Here is a 17,106-nt window from a genome sequence, read left to right on the forward strand (position 1 = left end):
AATTGTTCATACATGTATATTGAAAATGCATCATATCTTGGGATATCAAGGAGGCAAAATATTTGCATGATTTTATTGAATATTGAATTGTTTTTGAAAATTATGAAGTTTATGACTCCTGGGTTTAGGTTCTGTTACGTGAGCAAGGAAGCATAGAGTTTTCTACTGAATATTCCTAGAGTAGGAGTTTTTGGGCCATATGGTAAATTTCCTTATAATATGTTAAAAATGTTTGTGTAATTATGATTTTTAAAATCTTATGCTCACAAGTCTTGAGCTTTGGAAAATGTAATGCATGGTACTCAGGTGACCATTAAAGCTCATGGGCCTGTTGTTAAGCCTCCCTTATCAAACTTTAAATCTTCGCTTTCTGACATCACAACGACCTAAGAATGTCAACAGAGAGGAAGCCTCATTAATATCATTTTGAGCCGGGTGCAAATTAAATGTGCCAGTTAAGGAAGGCATAGTACTTTTTGAACAAATAGCTATATCATTCATCATATAACATGATTTGATGCATGTACAGAAATCAAGTGGCATGATTTTGAATGACCACATCCTTGGGTGGCTTGTTGATTGTTTCTTCATCACTGGAGGAGTCACATATTGTATTGTCTATAATTATTCAAATGATCCCATAAAATGAAAAATTGGTAATGTGTGGAATTGGGGACTCACTGCATGTGCATTTACAGATGTTTGAACATTCCATTGTAAAAGAGCTTGTATTAAAACTTATTACTCTAAAACACGCTTATAACAAATTCACACTCATTGCAAAGCGAAATTTATTCCTCTATGAGAGGAAAATAGTGAAAATTTTATTGGATGTAAAGAAGTTTGGTTATAACAAACTGTTTTTCACTGGGCCTAGAGGTTCGCTATAGCCATGGCCTAGTTTACTGTACTTCATTCACTAAATTAGTATTTCTGCTAAGGATTTCAAGTGAACTAATTTTTTGTTATACATGTGTATCATATATCTACATGTATACATATTTTATATAGAACAAGCATATTTATTCCAAATGTGATATTTCATCAGCTGTTCCAAAAAGGAGGGAATGGGTACAAGGGTTAGAAGAGGCAGCTATCCTCATTCTCAGGAATATTGGCATATAGTTTTAAAACATTTAGATTTATAAAATAGTATTCTGTGTCTATTGAGTGTGTTAACTGCAAATACATTTAAGTCAAAAATGTAGATATAGATTGTAATCAAGTACAAGATTACCAGAAAAAATGCACCTCTAATGCTCATCATTTGAAAGCTGTCGAGCTCCTCAGTTTTTTATGCACACGTCAAAGACGGGATGTATTAAGGTATGGCTTTGTATGTCTGTCTGTCTGTCTGGACCTTGTAGGCAGAATACAAAATGAACTGTAAGCTCCAGGATCTTATAACTTGGTACATTTGATCACCATGATGAAAGGAAGATGCCGTTTGTTTTTTAAGATCAGAGATTGAAGGTCAAGGTCGTAATATCACTTTGTAGTAAAACTTTTAGGCAGGATACAGACCAAACTTTTTGGGGCTAGGACCATCAAACTTGGTATACATACTCCTCATGCCAAAAGTGGAGAATGCCTTTTGTTCTTCAAGGTCAAAGGTCATGGTATCACTTAGTAGGAAAACTTTGAAGGCAGGATACAGACCAAATCGTAAGCTCAAGGATCTTACAACTTGGTACATTTGATCACCATGCTGAGAGGAAGATGCCTATTGTATCTCAAGGTCATAGATCAAACTAAGGTAAAATCACAGTATCACGTAGAAAAACCCTGTAGACAGGATACAGACTGCAAAATTTAGGCCTATGCTCGGTGCTTATGGCCATTGAGCAGGGAGAGATCTTTATCGTGCCACACCTGCTGTGACACGGGACCTCGGTTTTTGTGGTTTCATCCGAAGAAACGCCCCATTTAGTCGCCTCTTACGGCAAGCAAGGGGGTACTGAGGACCTATTCTAACCCAGATCCCCACAGGATCATGCCAAGTGGAGGATTCATTATTTTTCTTCAAGGTCAGAGATCAAAGGTCAAGATTGTAGTATCACTTAATAGGAAAACTTTGTAGGCAGGTTATAGACTGAACAGTAAGCTCCAGGATCTTACAATATGGTATATTTAATCACCATGATGAAATGAAGGTGTGCATTGTTTCTCAAGGTCAGAGATCAAAGGTCAAGGTTATAGTATCACTTAATAGGAAAACTTAGTATGCATGATATAGACAAAACAGTAAGCCCCAGGATCTTACAATGTGGTACATTTAATCACCATGATGAAAAAAAGATGCCTTTTGTTCCTCAAGTTTAATGGTCAAGGTTGTAGTATCACTTAGTAGGAAAACCTTGTAGGCAGGATAAAGACCGAACCGTAAACTCCATGATCTTACAACTTGGTACATTTGATTACCATGATGAGAGGAAGGTACCAACAAGTCAAAGGTCAAGGCTATAGTATCAGTTAATAAGAAAACTTTGTAGGCAGAATACAGACCGAACTATCGAGGCTAGGACCGTCAAACTTGGTACACATACTTCTCATAACAAGTGGAGCACTTTTTTTTTTTCAAGGTCAAGGTCCAAGTATCACTTAGTAGTAAAACCTTGTAGGCAGGATACAGACCAAACTGTCAAATTTGGTGTACATACACCTTATGCCAAGTGAAAGATGCCTAAATTGTTTCTCAATGTCAAAGGTTAAGTTGTAGTATCACTTGGTAGAAAAACCTTGTTTTCGTTATGGATACAGATATTGCCCTGAAATTTAGTCTCAAGCTTCCTCTCGGAGAAATGTAAGTTGAGTTTGCATTTCAGATGGATTGATGCATCAGACCTACTTTAGGGATAAAAATAGGTTAAATAGTTTTCCAGATTTTTTTGTTATGAATACAGGTATTGCCCTGAAATTTGGTCACAACCTCCCTATCAGAGAAATATATGATCAGTTTACATTTCATGTAAATTTAGGTGTAACTGCAATTGCTGTGACAGAAGTTTGACAGTAAATTTAGGTGTAACTACAATCGCTATGACAGAAGTTTGACATTAAATGTAAATTTAGGTGTAGCTACAATCGCTGTGACAGAAGTTTGACAGTAAATATAAATTTAGGTGTAACTACAATCGCTGTGACAGAAATGTGACAGTAAATGTAAATTTAGGTGTAACTACAATCGCTGTGACAGAAATGTGACAGTAAATGTAAATTTAGGTGTAACTACAATCGCTGTGACAGAAGTTTGACAGTAAATGTAAATTTAGGTGTAACTACAATCGCTGTGACAGAAGTTTGACAGTAAATGTAAATTTAGGTGTAACTACAATCGCTGTGACAGAAGTTTGACAGTAAATGTAAATTTAGGTGTAACTACAATCGCTGTGACAGAAGTTTGACAGTAAATGTAAATTTAGGTGTAACTACAATCGCTGTGACAGAAGTTTGACAGTAAATGTAAATTTAGGTGTAGCTACAATCGCTGTGACAGAAGTTTGACAGTAAATGTAAATTTAGGTGTAGCTACAATCGCTGTGACAGAAGTTTGACATTAAATGTAAATTTAGGTGTAGCTACAATCGCTGTGACAGAAGTTTGACATTAAATGTTAATTTTGGTGTAACTGACATCATCAAAATGGAGATAAGTTGGAGAAGCTTTAAAAAGCGAGCACTTTCAATCAGTTGTAATCTTGCTCTCAGTGTATAAGAATTACAATTAATATTTTATTTATGTTGTATATACATGTATATAGAATTTGACTTCTCAGTGAACACACACTTAGTACATGTATTACACAAACTGCTGTTTCCTATGACCTTGAAATGTATTAAATGTAATGCTACTTTTTTGCAGACTCAGTAGTGTCTGTACAGGATGCAACATTCAGCTGGGATTCTGAATTACAGCCAGCTCTGAGAGAGTAAGAGATTTGTTCCACGTTTCATGTGTACGGTGTATAAATACTTTTTACTTACATTTAAGAGGATCTCTTTGTTAACCTCTGAGAGCTACATGAATTAGGTATCATTTCACTTGTATTGTTTTTATTTATTTAAAATACTTTGGTATTGTCAATACCAGTGTGTCATCTTAGAAATACGATCAAAATGTCTTTATGGGCTGATCCAAAGTCTTTGAACCTATTTGATAAACAAATACATGATGGTGACATAATTGCCAAAATTGCAATTTTGATAATAATTTTTATATACCCATTTTTAGACAGGATCTGTACATTTATCCGTAATCTTTTAACATTTTCAACTTCATCTCCAGAACCACAGGGCTAATTTCAACTAAACTTACCACAAAGCATACTTTGGTAAAGAGGATTCAAGTTGGTTCAAATGTTATGCCCAATCTAATTAAAATCAGACTTCTTAGATCTGCACCGTATACTCTGCGTAAGATCTGAAATTTTGTCAGAACCTCCCTCTCGGAGAAATACACAATTAGTTCACATTCCAACTTAATTGGTGCACCTTTCCCTACTTTAAGGCCAAAAGTAGGTCAAATAATTTTCTGGATTTTTTCCCATCATGGATACAGATATTGCATTGAAGATCTAACAGGCATATGTTTCACCATTTGCAGTACTCTTGTTCACCAAGTTATGGCCCTTGGACTTAGAAAAGTAGCATGAATTATCAGTTTTCTGGACTTTTTAGCTCACCTGAGCTGAAAGCTCAAGTGAGCTTTTCTGATCGCCTGTTGTCTGTTGTCTGTCATCTGTCTGTAAACGTTTTACATTTTCGACTTCTAACCAAACTAGGCCAAAAGCATCCTTGGATGAAGGGCTTTCAAGTTTGTTCAAATGAAGGGCCATGCCCCCCTTCAAAGGGGAGATAATCACAAAAATAGGGTGAGGTCATTTAAAAATCTTCTCAAGAACCACTAGGCCAGAAGAGCTGAAATTTACATGAAAGATTCCTGACATAATGCAGATTCAAGTTTGTTAAAATCATGACCCTTGGGAGTAAGATGAGGTGACAATAGGGGATCAAAGTTTTACATACAAATATATAGGGAAAATCTTTAAAAAATTTCTTCTCAAAAACTACAGGGCCAGGAAAGTGTAAATTTACATGTAAGCTTCCTGACATAGTGCAGATTCAAGTTTGTTAAAATCATGGCCCCCAGGAGTAAGATGAGGTGACAATAGGGGATCAAAGTTTTACATACAAATATATAGGGAAAATCTTGAAAAGTCTTCTTCTCAAGAACCATTGAACCAGAAAAGCTGAGATTTACATGAATTCTTTCTGACACAGTGCAGATCCAAGTTTGTTAAACTCATGACCCCTGGGGCTAGGATGGGGCCACAATAGGGGATCAAAGTTTTACATAACTAATCAATAGAAAAAAAAATCTTTAAATTTTATTTCTCCTTTTAAGAACCATTTGGCCAAAGAAGTTTTCCTGACATAGTGCAGATTCAAGTTTGTAAAAATCATGGTCCCCGGGGTAAGATGGGGCCACAGTAGGGGATCAAAATTTTACATGCAAATATACATGTATAGGGAAAATCTTCTGAAAAATCACTGGGCCAGAAAAGTTTATATTTACATGAAAGCTTGTTGACATAGTGCAGATTCAATTTTGTAAAAATCATGGCCCCCGGGAGTAGGTTGGGGCCACAATAGGGATCAAAGTTTTACATACGAATATATAGGAAAAATCTTTAAATATGAGCCAAGGTGACTCAGGTGAGCAATGTGTCCCATTGGCCTCTTGTTTTGTTGTGTTTGCAGATGTTAATTTGATGTTTGGTACATTGTTTTGCCATAACAAGGTATAGATCAAGTTCAAATTTGTCTCGGTTCATTGATTTTTCACTTAGTTATTGCCCTTGGACTTCAAAATAGCATGAATTATCAGTTTTCTGGACTTCTCACATGCCCGTTGAAGACGGGGACGTATTATGGTATGGCGTCATCCATCTGTCTATCCAGACCTTTTGGACAGGATACAGACCGAACTGTAAGCTCCAGGATTTTACAATGATGAGAGGAAGATGCCTATTGTTTTTCAAGGTCAAGGTCGTAGTATCACTTAGTAGGAAAACCTAGCAGGAAACCCTTATGGGCAGGATACAAACCGAATCGTAAGCTCCAAGATATTACAACTGAAGTATATTTGATCACCATGATGAGAGGAAGATGCCTACATTTTTTTAAGGTCAGAAGTCAAAGGTCAAGGTCATATTATTACTTAGTAGGAAAACCTTGTAGACAGGATACAAACCGTACGGTAACTTGCAGAATATTGCAAATTTGTACATTTGATCACCATGATGAGAGGAAGATGTCTTAGTATTATTTTTCAAGGTTAAAGGTCAAGGACGTATCACCTAGTAGGAAAACCTTGTAGGCAGGATACAAACTGAACCGTAACCTCCAGCATATTACAACTTGGTACATTTGATCACCATGATGAGAGGAAGATGTATTGTTTTTCGAGGTTAGAGGTCAAGGTTGCAGTATTACTTAGTTGGAAAACCTTGTAGGCAGGATACAAACCAAACCATAAGCTCCAGAATATTGCAACTTAATGAGAGGAAGATGCCTATTATTTTTCAATGTCAAAGTTCAAGGTCACAGTATCACATAGTAGGAAGACTTTGTAGGCAGTATACAGAATGAACTGTTGGAGCTACGACCGTCAAGCTTTGTACACATAAACTTTATGCCAATTGGAGGATGCCTATTGTTTCTTAAGGTCAAAGGTTAAGACCGTACTAGCAGGATACAGACCGATTCGTTGGGGCAAGGCCCATTAAACTTGGTACACATACATCTTATGCCAAGTAAAAATATTACATAGAGAGTACATGGTTTGTCTTGTTTTTATGATGCAAAGACAGTATGTCACACCCTGATGATTGCTGATACTACTTGAAGCAAAGTTTTACAAATCGTGGTGTAAGAAAAACACTATATTAACTTTTCACAGGTGCATTATGTGCCATTGGTGGTACTCTTGTTTTTATTGTGCTTGCAGATATTCATTTGATATTTAGTACATTGCTTTTCTATTACAAGTTACAGATCAAATTTCAATTTGGTTTCAGTCCATTGATTATTCTTTTAGTTATGGCCCTTGGACTTAGAAAATTGACATCAATTATCAGTTTCTGGACTTTTTGTTGTTGTGCTTACAGATATTTATTTGATATTTGGTTTGCCGTAACAAGTTACAGATCAATTTTGAATTTTTCCTGGTCTAGTTTTTGTACCAGAATAATAGTTGATTTTCATCCTGGTTCCTCAATTTTCCCCTTTATTATAACCTCCATAATGAATTTCGAATATTGTTGCAGTCCAATAATTCTTGCATCTGGTAGGGGACTATGTATTGCTATGCAATACTCTCAGAATGCTTGTTATATATAATGCTGCTTTTTGGATATGTTTGATGGTCATTCCACCTAATTTATTATCACATTAAAAGTAGAATGTAACCATGCTTATTGGCAACAATGAGATAACATTAGTATGTGTACATGTTTTAAAATGTGTTCTATAAACGTACTTCATAATAGAAAAAAGCACCAAATGGTACATGTATAAAGAACATCTTTAATGGGCCATGTTACATACTAAACAGGCAAAGTTTTTATTCTGAATTCTGTTCACAGCATTGACTTTAAGATCCCTGCTGGAAAGTTGGTAGCAGTGGTGGGACAGGTGGGCTCAGGTAAATCGTCACTTCTATCTGCCCTCCTTGGAGAGATGGACAAAGTTGCAGGGAGCGTCAATGTTTTTGTATGTATAAATGTTTCTTCATTTGCAAGACTAGAACAAATTGTTTCAGACTATTATAATCATTCCATGTTGTCTTTTTTTCCCCTTCTTTGCAGTGAAAATTAATGATAACTATTTCAGATTGCTGTCAATTTAACTTTGCTTTCTTTTTTTTCTGTAATATGCAGGGTAAAGTGGCATTTGTTCCACAACAAGCTTGGATTCAAAATGCAACAGTCAAAGATAATATCCTGTTTGGAAAACCTATGGAAGAAAGCAAGTATGATGAAATTCTGGATGCTTGTGCTCTTAAACCAGATCTAGAAATTCTGACGGGGGGAGACATGACAGAAATCGGAGAAAAGGTATTTATAAATTTTGTATCTAAAGAAGGGACACTATAAAACCATTGGTACAAAGCATGAAACAGTTCTGCAATTATTTTTAGTGAAAAATCTCCCAAATACATAGAAGAAGGGTTCAATGACATCATTGATAAATAGTGTGCCATTGTATATTGTGATTCTGTAAATATTAAATGTGTAAACCCTGTGCATCTGGTATGATTTAAAAGATTAAGTTTGATATTGTGATTGTAGGGTATAAACCTGAGTGGAGGGCAGAAGCAGCGAGTGAGTTTGGCCCGAGCTGTCTATAACAATGCTGATATCTACATGCTAGATGATCCTCTCAGTGCTGTGGACTCCCATGTAGGAAAGCATATCTTCCAGAAAGTTGTCGGTGCAAAAGGTCTTCTACGCAACAAAGTATGTGCATTGTATACCGTACGCATATTCACATTGTATACCGTACGCATATTCACATTGTATACCGTACGCATATTCACATTGTATACCGTACGCATATTCACATTGTATACCATACGCATATTCACATTGTATACCGTACACATATTAATTTCCATGGGGTCATATTTTTGTGGATTTTCTGTTTAATCCATCTAAAATTGTGTAATACAGTACACATGTTCCATTATTTTACCTGTAGTTAAATGTGACCTGTATGTTTTACAACCATCAACCATATCATGAAATGAATTCATCTTATGAGTGCTACTAGTTTAGATTAAGTTCACTGTGAGTATTTATCACCTATTGGAATTGTAATTGAAGCATGTTTCATTTCAATTCTTTATTAACTTTAAGCACTACAGCTCACCAGTTACATAAATCATTGATGACACAGTTGATATCAGAAAATAAAGTACATACAAATGACGGAGAATACAAGTACACATTTTGTTCTTGGACTTTCAATGCTAGGTGTATAAACTTTTCCAAGGTTACACGTCTTTCAAGTTATTAACAGTAAACAACTGAACTAATTTTAACACAGAAGGTTTTATCCAATAGTATGGCTTAAGTCTTTTCCTTAAACTTGAGGACATTGTAAAGTGAAATGAAATTCATCTTCTATTAAATTCTTACAAACATTTTCTATCAGGTTGGTGAACAGTACTTAATCTCCCAGCTTCCATTGCTAAACAATGAGATGAAAAAATGTTAATACCTATTATTACCCTTAAACTACCCAGCTGTGTTTTTACTATACAATTCTGAGGTGGGGACCCTGGGTAGACATCAACTGTACACAAACGTGGGGATTTGATCATTAATCAACACTTGTCATGAGGCGTATTCCTGCTGGTATAGCATGCACCTTCATTGTCAAGTTCTTCATTTAAGAAAGAAAACAGTCTGAATGTTCATTTATATTTCTTTTGCATTAATATGATACATGTGAATAGATAAGTCAATCAAATATAGATATACGTTTTGATAACTGCGTATATGAATAAAAATTGTCACATTAATTTGCTATTAAGTTGTCATGTTATTGACTGTATGAATGATTTTTAGTCCACAAGTATAAAATTCTGAGGATTTTCTCTGACTGTGGAGTTAGTGTTGATACATTATGTCCTGCATGGAAAAAAGCACACCTACAGTAAATTAAATTTCATTTTTACTCAAGAAAATTTGTAAGTACGACTGTAAATGTATTGCTCCAGACAAGAATCATGGTGACACATGGGATCCACTGGCTGCCAATGGTAGATTCCATCATTGTGTTGATAGATGGCAAAATCACAGAGATGGGGACATATGATGAACTGTTGAGTCATGATGGAGCCTTTGCCCAGTTCCTGAAGACTTATCTAACACAGGAGGACCCCGATGAAGAGGAAGATGAAGAAAGTAAATGTGTATTAAAGTTGTCATACATAGATGTACACTTTTGAATGTTTCTATTAGGGTTAGTATAAACTTGAATTAAAATTTTAGCTCTCATATGAATTACTGTAGGACTGATCTTATTCAATAATTACTGTGTGTCCATTTTATTATCCCCTCGCAGTTGGTTGTTAGAGAGGATATAGTTACGGAACCATTTGTGTGGTAATTATGTGTATGTGAGTGTGTAATGTTGAGCTTGTAGACACTCTACAGACCACATCTTTTGCTGGATTGATTTGATACTTCACATGTAGCTTTGTGATCAAGAGAGGAAGAACCCTATTGATTTTGGGGTTAAAAGGTCACTACAGGACTTCATAGAAAAAGCTTATAGACGCTCATTGTGAGGGGATATCCCTGCCTTGTTGGAGCTTTTTTTCATGAATTTCTAGTTATGGTTTTATTCATGAATTACTTCAACTATGTGCAGTTTTATTCTGGCATAAATTTCTGTATAATTATAAATTACTATGTATTAACATGATGCGGAAATAGCAAAAAGTTCCTACAATTTTTCTCTGTGTCCCTTTGCTTCTTACAACATTATCGTAGAACTAATCTATTCCTATTCGTGTGGTATGTGATCATAATCATTTAATAGTTTATGGGGTCTTGCTTTTCAAAATTAAACTTTTAGTCACGCTTTGATACCATAAAATTTTCAAATGCTGTACAATTAGATAATTTTAACACCTGTTTGTTATCTTCTCAGTTGAACAGATAAAAAGTAAAATATTACAACGAGTTGAATCGGTGACCTCTGACACTGGAGCCACTTCTGGGGAAGAAGGAAAAATTAGAAAAAGGTTAGCATTAAACTTTTGTATGGTGTAAACATGGTCCTTCATGAAAAAATCATTTAATAGTTGTGAAATAGAATTAATTCAAAAGTTTAAAGGGGAATGGACATGATTTGAACTGAAAATTTTCAAATTTTATTTTTCCATTTTTATTGTTAACCAAATTTAGTATTTCTAATGGTCAACCAAAATTTGAATAGCAGTTGTTAAGTTATAAGTGAGATACAGCACTTGCAATTCTTTTGTAACGTAAACAAGGCTCGTGCCATGTTTTTAGGTCACCTGAATGATTCAGGTGACCTATTGCTATCTGTTTTTGTCCGTCGTCGTGCGTTAACATTTGAACATTTTCAGCTTCTTCTCTGAAACCCCTGAACCAATTTCAACCAATTTTGGCATATAGCATCTGTGGGTGGAGGGGAACAAAAATTGTGAAATTCGTGGTCCCTGCCCCCCTGGGGCCTGAGGGGTGGGGCAAAAACCATCAAAATGAGTGTAATTTTAAAAAATCTTCTTCTTTACTCCTGGACATCAAGAAGCCAAACTGTGGGCATAATTATAATGAGTGTTGAGCCCTCTACCAAAATTGTGAAATTCATGGCCCCTGGGGCAGGGGTTCTTGTGTTAGGGTGGGGCTCTATTGGTCATATAGTGAAAATGTAGAAATTCTTTGAAAATCTTCTTATATCGGTTTTATCTAAGGAGTAAATAACCCTTTTCTTTATGATGTCTCAGACCTAGGTTTTTTAAAAAGGATTATTGATTGAACATAAAAATGACACATGTACTTCATGACCACATAGCTATTCAATGTTTCTTCCATCCAAAAGTAAAATTCTTATATTTAAACACAAACCTAATTCAAACATTGGAAGGTTGTTACATGATACTCAGGTGACCTATAAGGCCCCTGGGCCTCTTGTTATTTACATATAGGTTATTTAATTGAAAATATCGTGTTTAAAACAAGATAAGATGTGCCAAACACTAAAAAATCTTTAATTTTGTTGAGATTTAACTTGTAAATTGAACAAAATATGCTTTAAACGAAACTTTACCAGTATATTTAACCTATATGTTAACAAAAACATGGAACGATCAAGCCTTGTTTTCATAACAAAGAATTGTAAGCTCTGTATCTCTCATGTATCTCGATAATTGACATTCGATTTTTTGTTGACCATTAGAAATATTTTAGTTAAGCATTCTAAACATTAAAAATGAAAAAGTAAAATTTGAAAATTTTCAGCTCAAATCGTGTCAAGGTCCCTTTAAAGATGCCTGCTGGTATAAATGTATGTGAGTAAATTCTGCTAATACGTTTTTTATGGTTTATTGAATTTCTTATATTTTTTTAAGGAGAGACAAAAAAGAAAAACCTCCACTGGCACGATCTATCTCAACAATTGATGGTTCTGAACTGAAAGACAAAAAAGATGTAAAGTCCCTGGGTGATGAACCAAAGGTGAAGGACAAGGATAAGCTTATTCAAGAAGAAAAGGCAGAAAAGGGCACTGTAAGTTGTTTGCACAGGCTACGGTATAGGGTTTAAGTTCTGGGATGTAAATTTTGAAGTTCCTTCTTTGAATGCATATTTGCAATTTCTTTAATTTCTTGATTTATTTCAATTACTGGTACATAAAGTTTTATGTTTTATCTTCTTTTCACATTGTGTATTATGTACACGTACTGTTGACATTTCTTTGTTTTTATAGTCAAAAATTGAAAGGACTAGTAATACTTAGATGCATATGGCTTTGATATCCTGCTTATGTTCATTGAAATGCCATGGTTGATTTTCATCACTTTGATATTACTTCATTAACAGTCAGAAAATAGTTATAAATTGATTCTTTAAAGTGGATTGTTTTTTAAAGTATCACTATTTTGATTGTTGTCGGACAAAATCTGTGATTTTGATCTCATTCCATGATTCATTTTCTAAATATTGCAGTAATGTGTCTTTTGAAGGATCTGAAAATTGCATATATTGCAAAAATGATTTGATAATTGTTTTAAAAATTCTCAGCTGTTTTGTATGCAAAGTCAAATAAGAAAAGCAGTGTTTAATCTCTATTTCATTTGTTTGGCAGTGAATATGCACATTATAGTTGCAGTACTTAATGATTGATACTATTGATGATCATATTTTAAGTTTCCTGTCATGCAAGAGAAAAGAGTGTTGAAAGTTGGGGGAAAATATTATGGAAAACATATTCACAGTTTCTCAAATTTGTCAATCTATCAATACTGAGAATATAGCAAAAATGAACACTGCAAGTTATTTTTCCCTTTTAAAGTAAATGTTAATTTTTAAAACTATTGTCAGAACATATTTTGATTCTTTAAATGTTCTCATAGGTATACAGCACATGAAAGTTTCTGTAAACTAGATCTCTGGGAATCTTACTGAAGCTATGGTAGCTTCATCAGTTTGTTATCATCAGCACATTAGTGTATAGATTTGAAATGAAAACTACATTGTCTGTTAAACAGACATTTAGTTCAGAATTCAGAAACTATGGACTGACAGCCCAATAGAATGCTCTCTAGTTTCTTTAAAAGTTCAGGCAAATGAATGTATAGAAAAAAAATAGTCAAAAATACTGCATTTTTAATCAAACGATAAAATATGTCACATTAATAGGTAATAAAATAAGATATTGGTATCTCAGTAGAAAATCGAAATTGAAGGAAAGATTTTAATGTGAATATATATTTCATTGAAGGTGAAATGGAAGGTGTTCATGATGTACTTCCGAGCCATTGGTCTGGCTGCTTCCCTGGTTATCCTAGCCGTCTTTATTATCTTTCAAGGAGCCAGTGTGGGGGCCAACATTTGGCTGTCCATATGGACAAATGATAAGCAACTTGCAAACATTAGTCAGGCCAACACTACAGAATACCAAGACAGAAACTACATGTTCCTTGGGATTTATGCAGTTTTTGGTGTAATTCAAGGTAGCAACATCAGTCATTTAAAGGAAATAGGAGTTGGAATGTTGTGCTCAAAAGAATTTCTTTTAAAAAAAACTGAGACAACCTTCTAAACATGAACATAGTGTGAGAGTATAGCATTTTATGGAGTGAAAAAGAATTAATATAAAAAGAGTCCACCAAAAATACAATAACATGATAAGGTGAAGATAACGAACAGTAAGTGATCAATCTCATAACTCCCGCAAAAAATACAAAGAGTAGGGCAAACATGGACCCCTGGACACACCAGAGGTGGGATCAGGTGCATAGGAGGAGTAAGCATCCCCTGCTGACCAGTCACACCCACCGTGAGCCCTATATCTTGATCAGGTAAACAGAGTTATCCGTAGTCAAAATCAGTGTGTGAAGAATGACCCAACAATTGGTATGAAACACATGAGACAGCATTTGATCCAATGACAGGTTGTATTTGTAAATCAAAATTAGATCGTGGAATTTGCGATGTGTTTGTGAAACATTATCCCAAACCCCCCTCACCCCAAGCCCAAAGTGTAGTTACATTCAAATTTGATGTTGACCTTTATCAGTCACATAGCTTTTACTTTGACCTAGTTTGAAGTGTTTTCATATCTTGTATGATTAAAATTTAAATGATTAATTGGATAAAGTTGTAGACAGACAAAGATGCAGACCAAAAATGATGTACACCCTGATCCTCGTTTTCAGGAAAATAAAATGTTCTAGTTTTATACATTGTAGAGAGTATTAAACAAAACAGAGTATAGTATCTTCTAGTTTTATACATTGTAGAAAGTATTAAACAAAACAGAGTATAGTATGAAATTTGCTAGATAAAGTGTATAATACCAATTCAGCTGTTGATAAATTTTTTTTGGTGTTGTTTAGGTTTATTGATTCAGCTGTTGATCAATTTTATTTTTGTGTTGTTTAGGTTTATTGATTCAGCTGATGATCAATTTTATTTTTGTGTTGTTTAGGTTTATTGATTATGATCTACACACTTCTGGCTACATACAAAATGGTGGATGCCTCACGAAAGCTTCACAATTCCATGTTGGATAATGTCATGAGAGCACCGATGAGTTTCTTTGATACCACGCCCATTGGTCGCATAGTAAACAGATTTTCCCGAGATGTGGAGACTACAGATTCGACCCTTCCAATGGTCCTTAGGATGTGGCTCAATATGTTTTTCAGCACCCTCAGTACCTTTGTAGTCATCAGTTACAGCACTCCTCTGTTCATGACCATCATTATTCCTGTGCTCATTTTTTATTTTTTAGTCCAGGTGAGTTTATACAATGGTTTATACAACTGTCAAAGTTGTCTTTCTGGTTACAAATTTGTTTGGTTGTGCACCAATATAGGTCACCTACATGGATGGATGGAATTCAGAATTTTTTTGCTTGTTCAAAATTTATATTTATGCTTTTCAAAATATTAAAACTAAAATGATGAAAATATGAAAGGTAGACATGGGGAGAACAATTACAATACCCTCTCTATTTTCCTGCTTTCAAATTCATTTTCCAGTATCGAATCAAGCCCCTATGCCAATGCTGACCCATTAAATCAAAAGAGGGAGATCAAACTAAATGATTTTAAAATTTTTGCAAAGGATGGAATCTTTATGTTTTTAGTTAAATGGGGTTTACTGTAGAATTGCATATGTTTAATGATTTCATCCTAACCCATGAAATGCCAATAAACAACATTTACTCACCAAAAAAAGAAAAGAAAAGAGTGATAGTTAAAGTGGGGTTTTTTTTTGTTTTTTTTTTCAAATTTCAAATTCTGCATTTTGAACACTTTTGGTACAGACCGTGAAGTGTACTAGAGTACTATACTATTTGAACCATTCCATTAATCAGTAATTAAATTCATTTTAATTTTTCCAACACTTTCACCAAAACATGTTATATTCATGTTAGTGTAAGACTAACTTATTTGTACTAAACGTTATCTTATAGTTTGCCATTTTGTTTGTTTCAAAATACTCTTTTGACAAGTTTTTAAAAAAAATCCCCACGGTACAAACAGTAACATTATCATTATTTATTATCCCCCACCGCAACACGGAAAGGGACATAGAAATACTAGTGTCCGTGTGTGTGTCCGTCCCACTTCGCTTTATGGACGCAACTCCTAAGAAACTGCTCAACGGATTTTGATTCGACAATTTTTACAGGAGTTATGGGACTTTGTTGAATTTGTACGTGCTACACTATAGGAACACTTTGTGGACGCAACTCCTCTGAAACCGCTCAACGGATTTTGTTCAAATTTTGTAGGATTGTTAGTCACCATGTGTAGTTCATCATATTGCGCCGTCATTTTGATTCAACAAATTTTAGTACAGAAGTTATGGGACTTTTGTGCTTCAACTTTTTTTGCGGCGGTGGGGGACATGGCTACGTGTAGCAATGTTCTTTATTTACATTTTTTGTTTCATCCTGTGAAGATCCGGGTTAAAATAGGTCCTCAGTACTCCTTTGCTTGTCATAAGAGGTGACTAAATGGGGTGGTCCTCTGGATGAGACTGCAAAAAAAACGAGGTCCTGTGTCACAGCAGGTGTGGCATGATAAAGATCCCTCTCTGCTCAAAGGCCATAATAGCCGAGCATAGGCCTAAATTTTGCAGCCCTTCACTGGCAATGGTGATGTCTCCATATGAATGAAAGATTCTCAAGCGGGATGTTAAACAATATTCAACCAACCAACATTTTTTGTTTCAAAATGAAAAATCCCTTTTCACATATTTTCTTCTTCAGTAAGTTGATTTCTGTTCACAATTCTTGGTAAAATGGAATTTCCCTTTTACCCCAAAATAAAAATATGCTCTGCTCATGGTGAATTGGTAATTTGTCTGTAAACTTATGGATTTGAACTGTGGAACTGTCCACCCTGGCACAAATTAGATTGTGTGATATCTTCCACCTTGACCAAGCACCATGTTGACCTACAATGACTGACTGATGTACGAATTCCGAATGACTATGCTAGAATGAACAGTTTGAGAGAATGAACAGTTTAAGATGAGAACGGAACACTGAACGGTTTGATATTGGGAGTGGAACAGTTCTTATCGAGAACGTAACGTTTCCTATGGTGTAGTAATACGCTTCAGAGTCTGTACTTATCACTGAATGTTCATTGCATCCTTCTTGGGACATATTGCTTATAGCTGCCTGCAATGTTCTCTTCACAAACTAAACAAGTATGACTTCACCACAGGTTTCTTGCATGAGGAAAAACTTGGACATGAAATGCTAATTGGCTCACAAGAAATGAAACATTCTTTTTCCAACAATGAACTATCATGTGAGCCTTCTCTTA

The 17,106-nt window shown here is 35.0% G+C and overlaps 1 protein-coding gene across 2 annotated transcripts in view; it reads left to right on the forward strand.

The window, feature by feature from the left end:
* The window catches only part of LOC130051761 (multidrug resistance-associated protein 1-like), a 90,917-nt gene that overhangs the window by 46,780 nt on the left and 27,031 nt on the right, over nt 1-17,106 (forward strand). For both annotated transcript variants that reach the window (XM_056154356.1, XM_056154357.1), the window contains 9 exons: nt 3,862-3,928; nt 7,646-7,772; nt 7,940-8,116; nt 8,351-8,518; nt 9,784-9,970; nt 10,722-10,815; nt 12,169-12,325; nt 13,539-13,770; nt 14,748-15,058. In XM_056154356.1, the coding sequence (XP_056010331.1) occupies nt 3,862-3,928; nt 7,646-7,772; nt 7,940-8,116; nt 8,351-8,518; nt 9,784-9,970; nt 10,722-10,815; nt 12,169-12,325; nt 13,539-13,770; nt 14,748-15,058 (1,520 nt within the window). The remainder of the gene's footprint in view (nt 1-3,861; nt 3,929-7,645; nt 7,773-7,939; nt 8,117-8,350; nt 8,519-9,783; nt 9,971-10,721; nt 10,816-12,168; nt 12,326-13,538; nt 13,771-14,747; nt 15,059-17,106) is intronic.

Source organism: Ostrea edulis, chromosome 2 (assembly GCF_947568905.1).
Source record: "Ostrea edulis chromosome 2, xbOstEdul1.1, whole genome shotgun sequence".
NCBI classification, from domain to species: domain Eukaryota; kingdom Metazoa; phylum Mollusca; class Bivalvia; order Ostreida; family Ostreidae; genus Ostrea; species Ostrea edulis.